The sequence below is a fragment of the Phodopus roborovskii genome, unplaced genomic scaffold, assembly GCF_943737965.1.
Source record: "Phodopus roborovskii unplaced genomic scaffold, PHOROB, whole genome shotgun sequence".
Taxonomy (NCBI): domain Eukaryota; kingdom Metazoa; phylum Chordata; class Mammalia; order Rodentia; family Cricetidae; genus Phodopus; species Phodopus roborovskii.
Window position 1 is genome coordinate 3,746,042 of NW_026126517.1, and position 18,920 is coordinate 3,764,961.

Sequence of the window (18,920 nt, forward strand, 5' to 3'; positions counted from 1 at the left end):
GAAAAACTCATGTGTAGGTTAATTAGTAATTCTGCAATATCATCAGATTCTATTACTTCTTTGATTTCAACCTTTCACATGTAGGGATTGATTTTGTTGGAATTTGATACATATAATAGATGTTTGAGGATCTATGATTTTAAAAAACCTGAAATTCCATGAACCTCAAATAAAGGGTCAGTTTAATAGCTTTTAATGAGTTTTAATATTAGAAGGCAAGTAGCTACTAAATAGATCAGAGGAGGTGGTTTTCTGTTATTACAGTCTAAATGGCAGAGCAAGTAAAGTAACTTAGTCAGACTTCACTTGAAAATAGGTTTGCTTTTCAGTGGTCTCATCTATAAACTTGAGAAGAAGACTCCCTTATTTGGCTGCTAAGAAGGTTAAATGAGGGAATATATCAAATGGCAGGAAGTTCCCAGTTCAGTCTACTGTGATATAAGAATAATGGCAAGAAATGTGGCTATTAAGAGGCTAATTCTGACACCTCATTTGGACATGAGCGATTTTAGTGTCTTCTTTTTGTTAGCATATCTCTGATAGTTTGAATGTATTAGTCCTCATAATCTCATAGGGAGAGGTGCTATTAGTAGGTGTGGCTTTGCTGTAATGGGTGTGGCCTTCTTGGAGAAAGTGTGTTCCTGTGGAGGTGGGCTTTGAGGTCTTTTGCTAAGGCTTCTCTCAATGTCACAGACTCCTTGTTGCCTGCAAAATGTAGGACTCTCAGTTACTCCCCCAGCACCATATCTGACTGCATGGCAAAATGCTCCTGGTCATGATGGTAATGGACTCAACCTCTCAAACTGTAAGCGAGCCACCCCCATTAAGTGTGTTTTGGTTTTTATTTGTTTGTTTGTTTGTTTGTTTTGTTTTTTATAAGAGTAGCTGTGGTCACGCTGTCTCTTAGAAAACACAACTGAAGCAATATCTTATGATTTTAATAATGTGTGTTGATGGAATTTTTGTTATTATGAGAGATCCCTCAAGATGCTCCCGTCAGCTTCTTCAAATCTAATCATCGTAGCAAACATCACACCTTTGCATGGCAGTCCTTAGTCAGTCATAATTGGTGGTGCTGCAACCCATGCCTTTGGATTATTGTCTCAAGCAGGCCATCTGCACAGCCTTGAACTCCTGACTTCCTGTTTCATTTCTTGACAATGTATCTTGGAAGCATCGCCATTTCTTACAGATTAAAGTTCTGCACTTTCTTCCCAGAACTTAAGTGAGATTCAGATCACTTTCTCTGTTGTTGGAGCAGGGAAGTCCAGCCTTCTCTCTACCTCCTCATTTCTGGAGGACAAGATTTTCCTGGAAGGGTCATAGCAGATTGATGCAAAGCTCTCTTTCCCCTGTTATGATGAGCACAGGAATAATCAGGAAGCCTTACCTCCCACACAGTTTTATACATTTGTCAACAGCATTTCACCTTGACCTCGGGTAACTTTTGTGGTATGTCAACAAATATGGGGAAAGAAGTTCATGTACACATAAGGAAAGTGGAACTGTCAAGAACTCGTGGGTTCTGTGTCCTTTCCCATATAGGCACAAACAGCAGTGCAGGCAGTACAGGGTCCATGCTGGATCTTTCTTTCCTTCTGATCATTTTTTTAAATTTAAATTTGAAGCAAGATTGTTTTACATTTTATCCCAGTTCCCCTACCCTCCTGCCCTCCTCTGTTCTCCCCACCAACTCCTATCCCATCCCCTTTCTGCTCCCCAGGGAGGGTGAGGCCTTCCATGGGGAGTCTTCAAAGTCTATCATATCATTCTGAAGACTCCCCATGGAAGTCTATCATGTCATTCGTAGCAGGGCCTAGACTCTCCCTCTATGTGGAATGGGCTCCTAAAGGCCATTCAAATACTAGGGATAAATATTGATCCATTACCAGAGGCCCCACAGACTGCCCAGTCCTCCTAACTAACCCATGCTCCGGTAGTCTGGATCAGTCCTATGCTGGTTTCCAAGCTACCAGACTGGAGTCCATGAGCCCCCCTTGTTGAGGTCAGCAGTTTCTGTGGGTTTCTCCAGCCTGTTCTTTACCCTTTTGCTCATCACTCTTCCCCCTCTGCAACTAGATTCCAGGAGTATGGGTTAGTGTTTTGCTGTGGGTGTCTGCTTCTGCTTCCATCAGCTACTAGATGAAGGCTCCAGGATGGCATATAAGATAGTCATCAGTCTCATCGGGGAAGGGCATTTAAGGTAGTCAGAGATCAATAAGGATGACTCAGACTAACAACCTCACTGGATTATTCAAGGGTATTCAAGATGTGTACAGTGACCATATGGATGGTATAATGGATGTGGTTATTGGTGACCCACCTCCTTCTTACACTAGGATTGAAATAAATGTGTTCCAGTGTTGAGTAAGTTCAGCTCCTGAGGGATTTCCAAGGGCCTTCCATCATCAAACATGACCCAACTCTAGAGTCTTGAGACAAACTAATTATTAAATGCTGATGCACTCTGGGGTCTATCATTTGAAGCCCATACTGTGCCACACTCAGACTAGGGTTAGCTTATAATTTACTATTCAAACCATGGCACTTTGAGGGCACAAAGTTCAGTTTATATAACTATTTTGTAAATGTCCATAAAAGGATCATCCTAAGAAAATGATATTATGAAGTTATCTAAGTCATAACCCTAACTTCGAGAAATACTTTTGAAAGGCCTCCAACATACACAATTCCTTATAGTCATGACCATAGATCACAGACAAGAATTGTTTATGAGAGATTGTGGGCTTCCCTGATAGCTTAGCATGTTCAGAACACATGGTGCATGAAGGTAACTACAGGAAAACCTTGCAGAAAGATAGCCCTGGTATCACAGCACTGTATGAATCTGTTAACCCCTACAACTACTCCCAGGGCTGAGCAAGAGTATTCTGTGGCCCCATTTGACTTTACATATTATACCACCTTCCCAGGGTCTCCTTCACTCTTTCCTGAAGCATGGAGACCTCCCTCACCATCCTTCCTGACAGTACAGTATACAGGGACTATACTCAGAGCATAAATACTTGGCCCCTTCCCTGGCTCTCTGCTGCATCTATGTCAGTCAGCTCCACGAATGCACTTTCCAAGCAAAATCAACAGATCTTTCTTACAGCATTATCCAAGTTGATCTATTATAAAAGATAAGTTCTTTATGATCAAATCTATTGTTTATGCTCCCACTACCAGAACACCATTTGCTGAGTGGGAAGTGTCAGTATGATTCATGGAAGGACCCCTTGCTGGATTAGCTTCTGGCAGAGGTTTGTTTGTCTAGCTCAAAGCGTCGTTTCTCTAACAAAACAGAATTTCCCTATTAGAGACCAAACAGTCCTTTTCATGATAAAGCTTTACCTCCCTGGGCTTTCTTGATGCTGTTCATAGGAAGATCACATTGGAAATAGCTGTCATCCAGACATAGCCTCTTCGATGAGCAGAGGGGCAAGAGACAAGGCCCATGACTTGACAGCAGGAAATGACAATCATATTGGAAGTTGTAGGTTATCTGTAGCTTCCAGAATAGCAAAGGTCAGCCCAGTGGTCCTCCCACTCAATTCAGCCTCCCTTTTCCCCTCTACTACCAGCATCTGCCCTCCTTTACTTTCATAGTGCCATGGTTCTAAGACCCTGATCTATCCAGAAGCTCAGGTCTCCATCTGTAAATCTATGTTGGAGACCTGAAATATTGCCTGATACACTCTAGGATTCACAGAAGTGCTAGATTTATCCTGGAATTCTGACAAGGGTAGAGACTTGAGGAATTTCCTAAGAACTTTCTTTCATCTCTGTAAACTGGCAAGGAGGCTTAGGATTTAATATGGCAACCAAAGGGACAAAATTCTGTTATGCTTAGGAGTGAGTAAGATAATTGGACCCCACCCAACTAATTTCCCAGTGTGCTTCATTCACTCCCACAACTTTTTTTTTTTTTAGTTGTTGATCTCACTATCCAGGAAGGGCATTTATGGTAGCCTGGGGCATTTATGGGATGCTCAGATTGTTAGTTGGCTGCAGTCTTGTAGGTCTCTAGACCTTTTCTTTGTGTTCAATTTTATCTTCAAACCAATATTGGCTCCCTCTATTATGTTCTCTCTCTCTCTCTCCTGTCTTCTATTCCTATCCTGGCTCATCTTCCTAGTCGCACATGTTTTCTTCATCTCCCCCTCCCTTCTCCTACTTCTCTCTCTATTCACTGCCCCCCCACTTCCCCTGTGTTCTGGGGGACTTGTCCCTTCCCACTTCTGTGAGGGACTTTAATTTTTTTATTATTATTATTTTAATTTATTTTATATAACAAAGTCCAATTAAATGAAAACAAACATTTATACACAATATTTGGGAATTTGGGCGTTGTTCTTTCCAAACTACTTCCTGCTGATAAGGGGCGCTGTCATGGGGGATTCGAAGAAGATTCAGAAATCCTGGCGTAGTCTGTAAGGCTGCTTTGTCCAGCTGTTTTGAATGTAGGATCACCTCGTACTCTGTTTTAGGCGGTCTGGCTTGATCAAACCACATTAGTCTGGAAGGAATCCACATCTTTTCATTTTCTGTGGAAACAAATATAGAAATCCTTTTCCCCAGTAACTTGTCCTTCAACTTAAATTTTGGAGTCAAAGCATTTTTTTTAATTTAATTTATTATTTTACATGTCGATCCCAGTTCCCTCTCCCTCCCTCCTTCTCTCCCTCCCTCCTTCCTTCCCTCCCTCCTTCCCTCCCTTTTACCCTCTCTGCCCTCTCACATGCACGCTAACCACACTACCCTCCCATCCCCCCACCCCAATTCCATATGTAGGGGAATGCCATCCAGTTAGGGTCATGTACATCTGACAGGTCATGTGAAGTAGGGACTAGGATTTCTCTCCTGTCTCTAGGTTAAGGCAGTTATCCCTCCATGGGGGATGTGTTCGCAAGGTCCTTTTGTTCACCAGGGATACATCCTGGCTCCACTGTCTGAGGTCCCTTTCACTCCCACAACCTTATAAGCATCTCAACATCTTATTTTACTTGTGTGTGTGTGTTCTATGCCAGACGTTGACATCATTATCTTTCTTCACATTACATTTTAACATTTGTATTAAATTATTGAAAATTTCATGCAATGTGCTTTGAACATATTTGCATTCCTCCCCTAACTCCACTCATAACCTTTACCCTCCACTCCCTGCCAACCCAACTTTGAGATTTCTATTTATAAGCCCCATTGTCTGATTAATCTTAAGAGTAAAGCCTGCCCTGACATGTGGATAACCTATAGAGGTCATATCTTTAAAGAAAACTGACCCCCCCCCCACACACACACTCCTGATAGCTATAAAATGTCAGTTGCTTTCAAATAATGGTGGGATTTCATGCGCCACTCCTTTGCATGCTCGAATTTTGTCTGGCTTGAATTTGAGTAGGTTTTATATACAAGGTCACAGCTCCTATGAGTGAACATTTGCAAATGTCCTGCTGTGTCAAGGAAAACACTATCCCCTTGAAGTTGTCCACCATATCTGGATCTTACAATTTTTCCCATCCCCTTCTGAATTCTCGTGAGTAGTGGTGAATCATCCATGTAAGGAACAACTTGGTTTACTCCAGTGTGTGGTGTCTCTAGCCTATACCAAATGATGATCTCTGGGTTTAGCAAGATAATTTGTCTCAAAAAACTATAAGTTCACTGTCATTTTCTGACCAGTGAACTCCAGGGATCTCTCTGCCTTCCCAGAGCTAAGATTATAGACATGTACCACTGTGTCTAGCTTTTACCTGTGTTCTAGGAATCATGACTTACATCCTCATATTTTCACAAAAAGCACAAAATCCACTGAGCCATCTCCCTACCCTCCATTAATCTACTTTGATACATTAGTGGATGTATGTATCTGGATATTCATGCAATGTATGCATGTATTTATGTATTACATGATATATCGCAGCACTTGAGTAGAGAATATAAACAGTTTGTTGGAGTCTACCACGTAGATCACAGAAATCTAAGTCAGGTCCCTAGACTTGGCAACAAATGCATTTACCCACGGAACCATCTTTTACTTCCCATCATTCTATTTTTAAGTGAAATATATTATTAAATTATGTGAAAATATCACTCTTATTTAGCTGCTTCTCCTTCTGAGTAAAACAAGAAAATTGTTCAATATGTTGTCTATGGTAATTAACAAGCTAATACACACACAATATAATACTGTGTATTTGTTCTTCCATGTATGTTTATAATGTACTCCTCAAAGCATTGGCAGAATATTCACTATAATAAAATTATATTTAACTAGAATCTGATTTGTCTATACTGAAATATATGTGAGTAAAATCTAAAAAGGCCGTCAAGAAAGGGACACATAAGCCATTAATAAAATCAAAAGCTTTTTCTTTTCTAGTTTTAACTCTACCAACTGTTGTGAATATGTGAATTCATCTCTCTGTGTACTAAGTAGCAAGAACCATGTTTTGCACTCCTAAAGAATCTAGCATGTGTTGTTCCTTTGATGCAGTAGCTGTAAATCTGGGCCTTCTTTTTAATTCCACAGTCAGTGACTGGAAAGGAACTAGACACAACTAGTCACTGAGTACATTTCTTGCACTGACCAACTTAGGAAAAGTAATTTTTAAAAAATATTCTGGATAGGGGGACTCTGTATCCTGAAACCATTCCTTGTTGTTCTGTTTAAAACTACATTATCCTAACTCTGGGAGTGGTGGGGCATGCCTTTAGCCCCAGCATTGGAATGGTGGAGACAGGCAGATCTCTATGGGTCAAGACCGCATGATCTACATACTGAATTCTAGGGCTAAATAATGAGAACATTTATTTTAGAAAAAGCATAAAAAACCAAAACCATAAGAAAGTATATTATTACAGTGAGAATGTAAAATCCCATGTGAAGCCTCCCTGCTTCTGAATGGCCACTCTAACTGGATAGAAGTTCATTAAGGTATTTGGGCTTTGGATCTACCTAATTTCAATGTGTAACAGACTTTATTTGCAAATTCTTTATAATAAAGTTTTAATTATTAGATACACAAATAAATGAATTGAAAAACAATAGAAAAGCATCCCAGTATAGTTTACCTTGCTATATATAAAGTAAGTTTTTTTTTTATAATATTTATTACAGAACAGCCCTCAGACACAATACAGGCAAAGTGGTATTCCTATTTAGTGACTGGTGGTGAAAAGCCCAGACCATTGTGAGTGGTGTTATTCTTGGACTGGAAGTGGCGGGGGGGGGGGGGATGGTTCAATAAAATCAGAGTGCTCAAGCAATACTAACCATTCCAGTAAGCAGTACCTCTCCAAAGCCTCTACATCAGCTCCTGCTTCCAAGTTTCTGCCCTGTTGTCATTCCTGTCTGGCCTTTGATGATGAACTGTGTGCAAGCATAAGATGAATAAACTGGTTCTGCCCCAAGTTGCTTTGGTCATAGTGTTTCTTTCCAGTTGAAGTAACCCTAACTTAGACAATTTGAAAGCAACCTCTTTTATAGCTGAAGCAATCTTATCTGTCATTCTGTCCAATTATCCCCAAGAAAAGATTTTACTAAATATTTTCTTTTTTTCTAATTAAAACTTGGAGTGTTCTTTCTTTCTTTATTTATTTTTATTTAATTTATTATTTTACATGTCGATCACAGTTCCCTCTCCCTCCCTCCTCCCCTCCCTCCCTCCCTCACTTTTACCCTCTCTGCCCTCTCACATGCACCCTAACCACCCTCCCCTCCCATCCCCCCACCCCAATTCCATATGTAGGGGAATGTCATCCAGTTGGGGTCATGTAGATCTGACAGGTCATGTGAAGTAGGGACTAAGGCTTCTCTCCTGTCTCTAGGTTAAGGCAGTTATCCCTCCATGGGGGATGTGTCCGCAAGGTCCTTTTGTGCACCAGCGATGCATCCTGGTTCCACTGTCTGAGGTCCCTTAGACTGCTCAGTCCTTCTGGCTGAGACTCATATTCAGGGGGGCCTGAGTCAGTCCCATGCTGGCTTCCCAGCTATTAGTCTGGTGGCTGTTAGCTCCTCCTTGTTCAGGTAAACTGTCTCTATGTGTTTCTGCCGCCTGGTGTTGTCCTCTCCGTCTGCATCTGAGTTCTAGTTCGACTCAGTGTTCATGTATGGGTGTTTGCTCCTGTTTACAACAGGTATTAAATGAGGGCTCCATGGATAAGTTACTTGTTGATCTCACTATCGGGGAAGGGCATTTATGGTAGCCTTTCCCCGGAAGCTCAAATTGTTAGTTGGCTCCAGTCTTATAGGTCTCTAGACCTTTCTTTGTGTTCAATTTTATCTTCAAATCAATATTGGTACCCTCTTTTATGTTCTCTCTCTCTCTCTCTCTGTCTGTCTGTCTGTCTGTCTGTCTCTCTCTACCTCTCTCCTATCTTCTATTCCTAACCGGGCTCAATCTTCCTAGTCCCACATGTTTTCCTCTCCTCCCCCTCGCTTTCTCCTACTTCTTTCTCCATTCACTGCACCCCCCACTTCCCCTGTGCTCTGGGGGACTTGTCCCTTCCCGGTTCTGTGAGGGACTTTATATGACTCTCTTAGAATACACCTTGTATCCTTGTTCCTCTGCTGGTGTGAATTATAGGCTAGTGATCCTTTGATCTCGGTCTAAAATCCATATATGAGTGAGTACATACTATGTTCCTCTTTTTGTGACTGGATTACCTCATTCAGGATGGTTTCTTCAAGTACCATCCACTTGCCTGCGAATTTCAAGATACCATTATTTTTTCCTGCAGAGTAGTATTCTATTGTGTAGATGTGCCACATCTTCATTATCCATTCTTCAATTGAGGGGCATCTAGGTTGCTTCCAGGTTCTTGCTATTACAAATAGAGCTGCTATAAACATAGTTGAACAGATGTCTTTGTTGCATGGATGTGGATCATTTGGGTATATGCCTAAGAGGGGGATTGCCGGGTCCTGTGGTAAACTAATTCTCATTTTCCTGAGGAACTGCCATACTGATCCCCAAAATGGCTGTACGAGTTTGCACTCCCACCAGCAGTGGAGGAGTGTTCCCCTTTCTCCATATCCTCTCCAGCATGAGTATCATCATTGGTGTTTCTAATTTTAGCCATTCTGGCAGGAGTAAGATGGTATCTCAAAGTTGTTTTGATTTGCATTTCCCTGATAGCTAAGGATGTGGAGCACTTTCTTAAGTGTCTTTCAGCCTTTTTGATTTACTCTATTGAGTATTCTTTCTTCAGTTATATACCACATTTTTTAATAGGGTTATTTGGTGTTTTGTTGACTAGTTTCTTGAGTTCTTTGTATATTTTGGAGATTAGCGCTTTGTCGGATACAGGATCGGTGAAAATCTTTTCCAAGTTTAGTCTTGTCGACTTTGTCCTTTGCCTTACAGAAGCTTCTAAGTTTGAAGAGGTCCCATTTATTAATTGTTTCTCTCAGTGTCTGTGCTCCTGGAGTTATGTTCAGGAAGCGGTCTCCTATACCAATTTGTTTAAGGGTACCTCCTACTTTCTCTTTTAAGAGGTTCAATGTGGCTGGATTGATGTTGAGGTGTTTGATCCATTTGGACTTGAGTTTTGTGCATGGTGACAGACATGACAATGGGAAGCAGGTGCCTGGGGAAGGAGGGGTAAATGTGGGGTCAGGGAAATGGAGGGGATGGGAGGAGAGGACTCAACAAAAAATACATTTCATTTGAAAATGTCATAATGAACCTAATGTTTTGTGTATTAATCAACAGTAAAAAATATTTTAATGTATTTACCTTGGAATATGGACTTTTTAAAATGGAAAGGCAGCCAAAAAGGATATGGTCTGTATTGTCCTAGATTCTTTAAAAAGTTCTGTTATCACATAACTAAGAATTAATTTCTATGTTAAGCAGGAAATGGTATTAGCTTGGCATGCACAGAGAATACCAGCTAAGGTTCTTCTGTGACAGGATTATAAGGTGTATGGGGTGGGGTGGGGGAGCTTGTTGATGTTTCAACTCATGAGGTTTTTACTTTATAGGAATATTAAAAAAAAACATGCACTCAATACATTTGTGTGTGTGTGTGTGTGTGTGTGTGTGTGTGTGTGTGTGGTTCTAAGGCTACAACCCACAGCTGTCAAGGCTAAGCAAGCACTTAACCATTGAGCCAAATCCCCAGCTCTATAAATGGATTTGAATTTTGAATATGAAATTGTTTCCCTCAGCTAGTAATGTGCAGTTTGATTCTCCTTTATGATGCTGGGTGGGAACAGGAAGCATGGTGACCAGTGAGCCACACTGTCATGAAAGGAAACAATTGTTTGCTATGATTTTTTAAAAAGTCTATGATACTTAACACTTACTCATAAAATAGATTTTATGTTAGATAATTGTGTAGGACAGTGACTTAATGTGAGTGTTTACAACACAGTTAAAGTTGACTAGGCTACCATGATGATTAATGTGTTAGATATACTAAATACACTGATGAAGTGATATCTTTATCAGTTTGTTAGTACATGATCCCATTGCACTCACTGCACAAGGTCTGCCCACATTGGGGAGGAAAATCCCCTTCACTTAAAATCAACTGACAGTGGAGGCTAATCACATTGATAGAAACGCTTGCCTTCAACATCTCAGACTCATGCTTGGCCAAGCAACAGAGTTCCAGAACCTAGTTACCTGTCACACAGAATTTAATTGGTACTTGGGATTCTTATACTCTTAGGCTGCAATACTGCTCTGGTCCACTCTTAAAATGATCTCACCTGGAGGACCATGTGGGCTGTTTTGGTTTTGCTTTCTGTCTTCCAATTGATTCCTTTGGGCCCACATTCTTTCCTCGCAAGCCTTGCACTATATCTCACCTTGAGCCTAGCCTATTGCAGTCTACCTGTTTATTCTGTGCTATGTATGTCAAGCAGATAAAAAGTTCCATTTGAAGTAATCACGAAAAATACCTTCTGTGGGACTTGGCATTTTAAGTGAGTGGCATCCCTGCTCTTCTTTTTATTAATTATACATTATTCAGCAGAACTTAATATTACCATCTTATGAAATTTGTCAAAGGAAAAAGAGAGAGATAACCCATAATCATACTACCTAAAATAACCACTGTTAACATTTTAGTGCTCTTTATTTCTTTCCCTATGTGTATAATTTTGCAAAGTTGTAATCATACCCAATATGCAATTTTATTATGTTTTGCCACTTAAGTATTGTACTACGAGTATTTTTAATGTAACTACCAAGTCTTCATCACTTTACCTTTGATAGCTAAACAATAGTTCACCAAATTGAAGAATTTGGTTTACTTGTCTAGCTTATTATCTTTAAACACTTTCTTTTCACATCTGTGTGACTGAAGTGTTCTTTTTCACACAGAGTTAAAATTACTTGGTCAAAGAAGAATTTTTGTTTGCATCAATTTACTCCACTGCTTATAAAAAGGAGTCAAGTTTCCCAGGGCTGGGGTAGGGAAGGGAGTAATGAAGGATCCAGAAAACCATGTTCAATTCCAAGTGCAGGTGCCTTTACCATCCTTCCTGAGAAACACCTGGCCCTTTACCTGCTCTGTTTCAAGCTGCTTTGTTTCTTGCAGACAGAACAGCTTATAACCCTGTGGGTCCTGTTTATTTTCACCATTGTGGGAAACTCTGTTGTGCTGTTCTCTACGTGGAGAAGGAAAAGAAAGTCCAGAATGACCTTCTTTGTGACTCAATTGGCCATCACAGGTAAGTGACTATACCAGTGGAAGAGAAATAAGCTGCGCGCAAAATTCCTATGAATTAGCATGTCTGTTAATAATTTCTATAGGGAAATAAATGCCAGGTTGCAACATTTCCTCTAACAAGTTCAGCACATTTACATGTCCATAAGATTCCATTATGAAAACAACTTCTTACGTTAGCAACATGAAAATGCCACTTTCAGTATCACCACAAAGAATCTATAGGGCTCTATCCTTCCTATGCACAATAGCCTCTATAGTACACTAAGGTCATTTGATCTTAACATCGCATTTTAAGAGCATGAGGAATACACCCTTCCTAGAAAACCAACCACAATAATCTATATTTACTAATAAAATGTGACATCTCCAGTCCTTTGAAGATTAAAGTCTATGGACATTGCTTTTAAAATACAAATGATATGAACACCTCTGCTGGAGGTAGCATAAAAATAAGCTGATATCCGGGATCTGAAAGATCAAATATAGGTGTTGGAAATACCGAGTACAGGGAGTGTAAACACAGCAAAATTGGAAGAGGGAGGGAAAAATAGGCCAAGGCAGAAATGCACTTTGAAAGGAAGGTCCCAGGTAGAGGTCACAGTGGTAGGAAAACTGTTCAAAGGGGACAGAAGGAGCGATGAGGGAAGAGCACTGCTTCATAGGCGGGACAGAGGAATGCCAAATGAGGCTCACAGAGTCCATGCAAAACCAGGTATGGAGTTCAGGGCAATTCTAGAAAGATGGGTGTCACAATAGTTTAATTTTGGTCAAGTTATACAAGAAATGTAAAAGAAAAAATTGTCGTGTGAGGAAGGAAAGATGGTAAATCTCTACAGGGGCTGCTAGCACATCTCAACATGTGCTGTTTACTGTCTCAGCTGCAACAATGGCAGTGGACTTCTTGGGGATTTAATTTTGAATCACAGTATTGGAAATAAAATGCTATTTTCTTTGTCTTAAAAAAAACCTGGTGTACATTGTATTTCTTTAATAATGCTTCATTTAATCTTATAAAAATCCATGCAATGTATTCTAATCATATTCATTCTCCTCCTACAATCACTCCAACACATCCCTACCTACCCATCTTTATGTTCTATCTATCTAACAATACCTCTATTATACCTATATATATAGAGAGAGAGAGAAAAAATAGATATCCACCTTGCTATCTCTATCATTTGTAGCTCTATCATCTCTTCACACACACACACACACACACACACACACACAGGTGTGTATGTGTGTGTGTGTGTGTGTATATATATATATATATATATATATATATATATATATATATAATCTCCATTTCTATCATCTCTATTTCTAACTCTTTCATTCCTTTCTCTATCTTGTTTTCTTTCTCTTTCTCAGTCTCTTTTTAAACCCACTGATTCCAGTTTGTATTAGTCAGCTGCTCTTAGAAATGCCCCTAGAGAGTGTGGTTAACCTGTTAGGGGTCACATAATTGAATGAAACTATGGCTCTGCCTCTCCCAGAAGCTATCAAATGACAATATTGCCTCAGCTAGAGATGGGATTTCGTACTCACTTTCTCTTTTCCATGCTGGGATTATTTTTTTGACCTGCATTTGCATGCTTTTACAATCACTGTGAGTTCATATGTGCAATTGTCTTGCTGTGTCCAAAAAAATCTTGCTTTCTTAAAGTCATCCCCTACCTGTGACTCTTACATTTTTTACTCTCCCCACACCAGAGAAGATCGCTGAGCCTTGAAGTAGGGTGTTGGCTTAGTTAGGGTTTCTTTTTGCTTGTTTGTTTTTGTTTTTCAATACAGGGTTTCTCTGTGTAACAATTCCAGCTGTTCTGAAACTCACTTTGTAGACCAGGCTGTTCTCAAACTCATAGAGATCTGCCTGCCTCTGTCTCCCGGGTGCTGTGAATAAAGATGTGCACAACCACTGCCTGACTTAGTTAGGGTTTCTAATGTTATGAAGAGACATCATGACCATGGCAAATTTTTTAAAGGAAATCATTTAATTGGGGCAGCTTACATTTTCAGAGGTTCAGTCCATTTTCATCATGGTGGGACATGGCAGCATGCATGCAGACATAGTGCTGGAGAAGCTGAGACTCCTGCAGCCTTAAGGCAACAAGAACTATTCTGTCTCACTGGGCATATCTTGAGCATATATGAGACCTCAAAGCCTGTCTTCACAGTGACACACTTCCAACAAGGTCACAATACAACAAAGCCACACCCCCTAATAGTGCTACTCCCTATGTGCTTATGGGGGCCAATTACATTCAAACTATAATATTCTACTCCCTGGCCCCCATAAGCTTGTAACATTGTAATGACAAATACAGTTTGTCCAACTTCTAGCGTCCCCATAGTATATCACAGTCTCAACAATGTTTAGTCTGTTCTGAGAATCATGTACTCTCTTAACCATAATCCCCTATAAAACAATACAAAAAAGAAAAGATCACATACTTCCAATATACAGTGGCACAAGATATACATTACCATTCCAAAACATAGGGAAGGGAGTATAGTGAGGAAATATTGAACCAGAGGAAGACCACAAACCAGCTTGGCAAACTGCAATTCTGCAGCTCCATGTCTGATGCCAAAGTGCTCTTCAGATCTCCAGCTCCTTTCACCTTTGTTGCAAGCAACTTACTTGTTTTGTTTGGGCTTGTTCCACTTCCTGTTAGCAGCTCTCCTTAGCAGGCATCTCCAATGTCTTGGGTTCTCCAAAGAAATTTAGACTTCAGTTTCACAGCTTCACACAATGGCCTCACCAGGACTTAATTCGGGGACACTCGTGACACTCCTGGCTTCAAAGGCGTTCCTTAGTCACAGAGGAAGATTCTATAACCTCTATATTCTATCGTTAACTCCAGAACCATGTGGACAAAGCTGTCAAATTTTGCTGCTTACTGGGGCTAGAACATGCCCCCCCTTTTCAATTATATCTTCAACAACTTTCTGCTTTCAATGGTTAGATCAGGCTGGCCTCTGGCTCAGCAATCCAGCCTCTGCCTTCCCACATCAGACAGGCTTTTCTTTCCAGTACTTGTTGAATGCTCCCGGGGCCTTGTGCATTGTTATTTTCAGTTCTCAGGGACACCTAAGATTGTTCCTTCTTGAGTCATGTGAACCTTCTTCCACCTGCAAGGGGGTATGTTTCAATTAAAAGAAAATCACTATGTAACAAGCTTCTATTCTATTCTTGCCTGTGAAGGAATAGTTTTGTTTTTGTTTTTGTTTTTTTTTTTTTTTTTTTTTTTTTTTTTTTGAGACAGGGTTTTTCTATGTAGTTTTGAAGCCTGTCCTGGAACTATCTCTGTAGACAAGGCTGTCCTCAAATGCACAGAGATCCACCTGCCTCTGCTTCCTGAGTGCTGGAACTAAAGACATGGTTCACCAATGCCCAGATACCCTCTGTTTGTTGACCATGGAGGCAAAGTGACCATTTTCTTCAAGCTTCTGCTGCCTTTGCTTTCCTCCCATGAGAGCTGGAACTGTGAACTAAAGAAATCATCTTCCCTACATTACTTTTTTCTGAGTATTTTATTATAGAATAGGAAAAGAAATGAAATCAACTTAAGGCCACCCACCCCCAACTTCATTCTCTAACAATTTACACTAAGTCTGGATGCTTGAATAGTAATACTTGAGTTGTGAAAACCAGTGCCACCATTAAAATGATATGAGAAATTAAAGAGACCTTGAGTCAAGAAGGTGGGGCATGTGATTGAAGAATATTCCTGAAGTCTGTCCAAATAATAGAAGTCCTTTCATTCTGAGTGCCATACAACAAAAGCTAAAATGCAAAAGACCCCAAAACAACCTTCTGTTGTATTGCTTTGGTTGTAATTTTGTAATCTACAGTAAAGAATTGTTTATTCCTTTACAGTATAAAAACTGAGAGGTAGAACGGATTCAACCTGAAATTTAAGTCTTTCCCACAAATGACAAAGGAATAATTGAAATTTTGTCATCTGTCTCCTAGTAGGGAAAAATGCATGTCTTGTTTTAATTAATTATCTGATTTATCTGTAATTAATTTATCATGGTATCATAGAGAATGCTTTTATATTTCGATAGTTTTAAAGCATCACATCAGAAGTGTTGCAAGTAAAAAAAAAAGGGGGGGGGTTGAACTAGTGGAATGTTTCCAAAGTCTAAGATTGAGGTACAGGGTTCTAAAATGTCACAAATTACGGAAGCTATTTAAAGGGTCCCATAAATAAGGAGCCTGACCTCTGAGCCTTTATTAGCAAAGGTGAGAAGACATTAGTAAAGGTGGAGGACATACTCAAATGCAACAATGCAACCATCATTGAAGAACTCCATTCACAAAAAAAAAGTGCATGCTCCTAGCCATGCCCCAGTGGCTCCTCCATACTTCCCTAGCCATGAATCCCTGCTATTTTTGTCTCTGGCTGCCTGTCACCCCTGATCCCTCCAGGTCTCCCCTGAACCCTGAGTTCATTCTCATAGATACTTCATTTTTATCAGATCACATGACTTTATTGCATGCAGGCCATAAATGAGCATACATCTCTTCTTTTGTTTTCTTTAAGACAACCTGTAGAAACATGAATTTTTGTGCTAAAGTCTTTTAGTGAACATTTTAAGAAACATAATGAGATTGTTGAAAATCAAATACTTTAAAATTGAGAACTTTATGTTCTCACAACTGCCAGATGCTGCTAGACTTTCTCAGTTCTGTGTTGTTCCAAACCTGGGTCTTATTTGTACTCTTTAAAAACTAAATGTCTATTATCAGATGTCAAAGATTTCCATATTTTTCTTTGTTTTCTTTGTATTTTATTTTCTTTATTTTTTACTCTCACCAAATCATACCATTTAGATTTCAAAGACAATAGGTATTAGCCTTTTTATAAAAAGGAAATAAGTTTCTATCTAAAGAAATAGCATCAGAGCCAGTTACAGTGAGGAATACACTAGCAAACATATGGATTCACATTTATGCTTAAAATTTTCATGGCAAAAAATGAAACTCTTCTGAATTATTTTAAATTGTGAGCTACATGGTTCTAGCCATGAGTATATTATGTGGTATTATTTTAAACAATCTTAACCTGTCAGTTTATACCCAATACTATAACCTGTAATAATTATAACAACCTTCACATTTTATTACTAGATATCCATCAGTACTAAAGAGAGCTCAGACATGAGGGTAAATAATACATCATATAAAAATAATTTTTAATATAAAAGAGTTTTTCAAAATGTAGTCCTTAACAAGTGCAAAATATATAAAGTTTTACATAACACATTGTGTTATATACATTTACTCTAAAGGAGGTTAGTTAAGAAAGGAGTTAAAAATATTAACATTGTTAGACCAGAAGATTACCTATATCAATAGTTGCATTTTATAGACTTAATAATCAAATTAAGATAACAAGTTCATCATAATATATATGTATATATATACATATATATATATTAAAAATTACCAGTTATAATCTGTTCATAGAGGATACATTATTAAATCAAATATACAGAAAGTTAGAATTTATTTAAAGAGAAAAGGATATTGAATCAGTACTGGCAAACTTTCCTTTACATTCCTGTGACAAAATAGACAAATTACCCTATAAAAAGAAAATGTTTGCTTTGACTTATGATTTCATAGGCTTCAGTCCATTTGTGACCGGGCTGTGTTTCCTTTAGGACTCTGATGAGACAGAAAATTATGATGGGAGCATGTAACCAAAGACATGCTCTCCTCCCAAAGGCCAGGACAAAGAGAGGTAGAGGAGGAAATAGAGTATCACTATCCCCCCAAGGGACTCTGACTCCTAAAGATTCTGCCACCTCAAATGAGAACCACAGGGGTGGGATCAACCCTTCACCAGCACATGGGTTTTGGGGGACATTCAAGCTACAGAGAGTAAGTAAGTAATTAAAAATACCTAATATCCCAGAGTTAGAGGCAAAACAGTTAGTGCCCACTAGGCTAATTCCCAGTGAAGTCATACCTCATAAAAGACCCCAGAATTGTATGTAGGCCTGCTAGTATACAATCCAGTCTGGCACACGATTCTAAGCATGGGGTCTGCTGTACAATTCTATACTTAAGGGGACAGATTTCCCACTCAAGGGACAATAAACACCAGATAATTCTAACTGTACTATGATTTGTCCTGCTTGGTTTGGACTTACATGAGTATGTTACTCATTTCTTTTTCCCTATTTCTTAATTTTGGAATTAGAGTATCTACTGATGATTTCATCACCATTGGACATATGTTGCCTATGTTGATTTCACAAGTTCACCACACTGTTGGGGGACCTGCTGCTGCAGGAAGACACATGCCCTATCTTACCTGCTTAGATTGTAGTGTTTCTTTTTAGTGAAATGAATTTATTTCCCATGCAATAAGGATAATCAGTTTTAAGATCTGAGAAAAATGATACTTTTTTTTGTTTTTTGTTTGTTTGTTTTGGTCCACAGTGTTGATTAATGCCCAGTTCCATCAATGTGGAACCACCCAGTGGTGACTGAGCCACATTGGCTCCACCTTCACAGATGAGTTCTTTCTCTCTCTCTCTCTCTCCCTCCTTCCCTCCCTCCCTCCCTCCCTCCTGTGTGTGTCTTTCTCTGTCAGTCTGTCTCTCTTTCATGTGTGTTTGTATCTGTTTGTCTCTATCTTTCTCCTCCCTTCCTCTTTCATTCTCTGTCCTTCACTATGATTTAGTAAGAAGGCTATGACCAGATGTTATCAACTGTTCCTAGACTGTGAGGAAATAAGTATCTCTATCCTTTATAAATTATCCAACCTCAGGCATTTTGTCACAGTAGAATCAACAAACAGACCATGATAAACACAAAACTCTACAGTTACATTAAATGCTTGTATATTCACAGTTCTTGTATTCTTAAGAGATTCTTGTACCCTTATCTTTGTCTTGATATTTTCTTTGGAGGAGCACAGAGGAAGATAAGAAGGCTTCTAATTCCAGCCTAATCTATTTATCAACAACTTTGCTTGTAAATTCAAAACTGTATTCCTCTTGAAACAATTCATCACATACACACTCAGAATTATTCTTTATGCAGTTTATTTACAAAATATATCCTGCAGATGCAAAGCAGAGGTTTTGATCTCAGATGCCTTCAGGGGTTCATCAGGCAATGAAAATGAGTGAGACAGACACAGAGGAGGCCCATCTGACTGCAGCGAGTACCCGCCTAAGGCATTCAGACCCAATTTTTCTCAAAGACT

General features: G+C 39.4%; 1 protein-coding gene across 1 annotated transcript in view; it reads left to right on the forward strand.

Annotated features, from left to right (window-relative positions):
- Window positions 1-18,920, forward strand: part of Npsr1 (neuropeptide S receptor 1) — a 189,232-nt gene that overhangs the window by 23,913 nt on the left and 146,399 nt on the right. Inside the window, exon 2 of the mRNA XM_051196923.1 lies at window positions 11,554-11,686. Within this exon, the coding sequence (XP_051052880.1) occupies window positions 11,554-11,686 (133 nt within the window). The remainder of the gene's footprint in view (window positions 1-11,553; window positions 11,687-18,920) is intronic.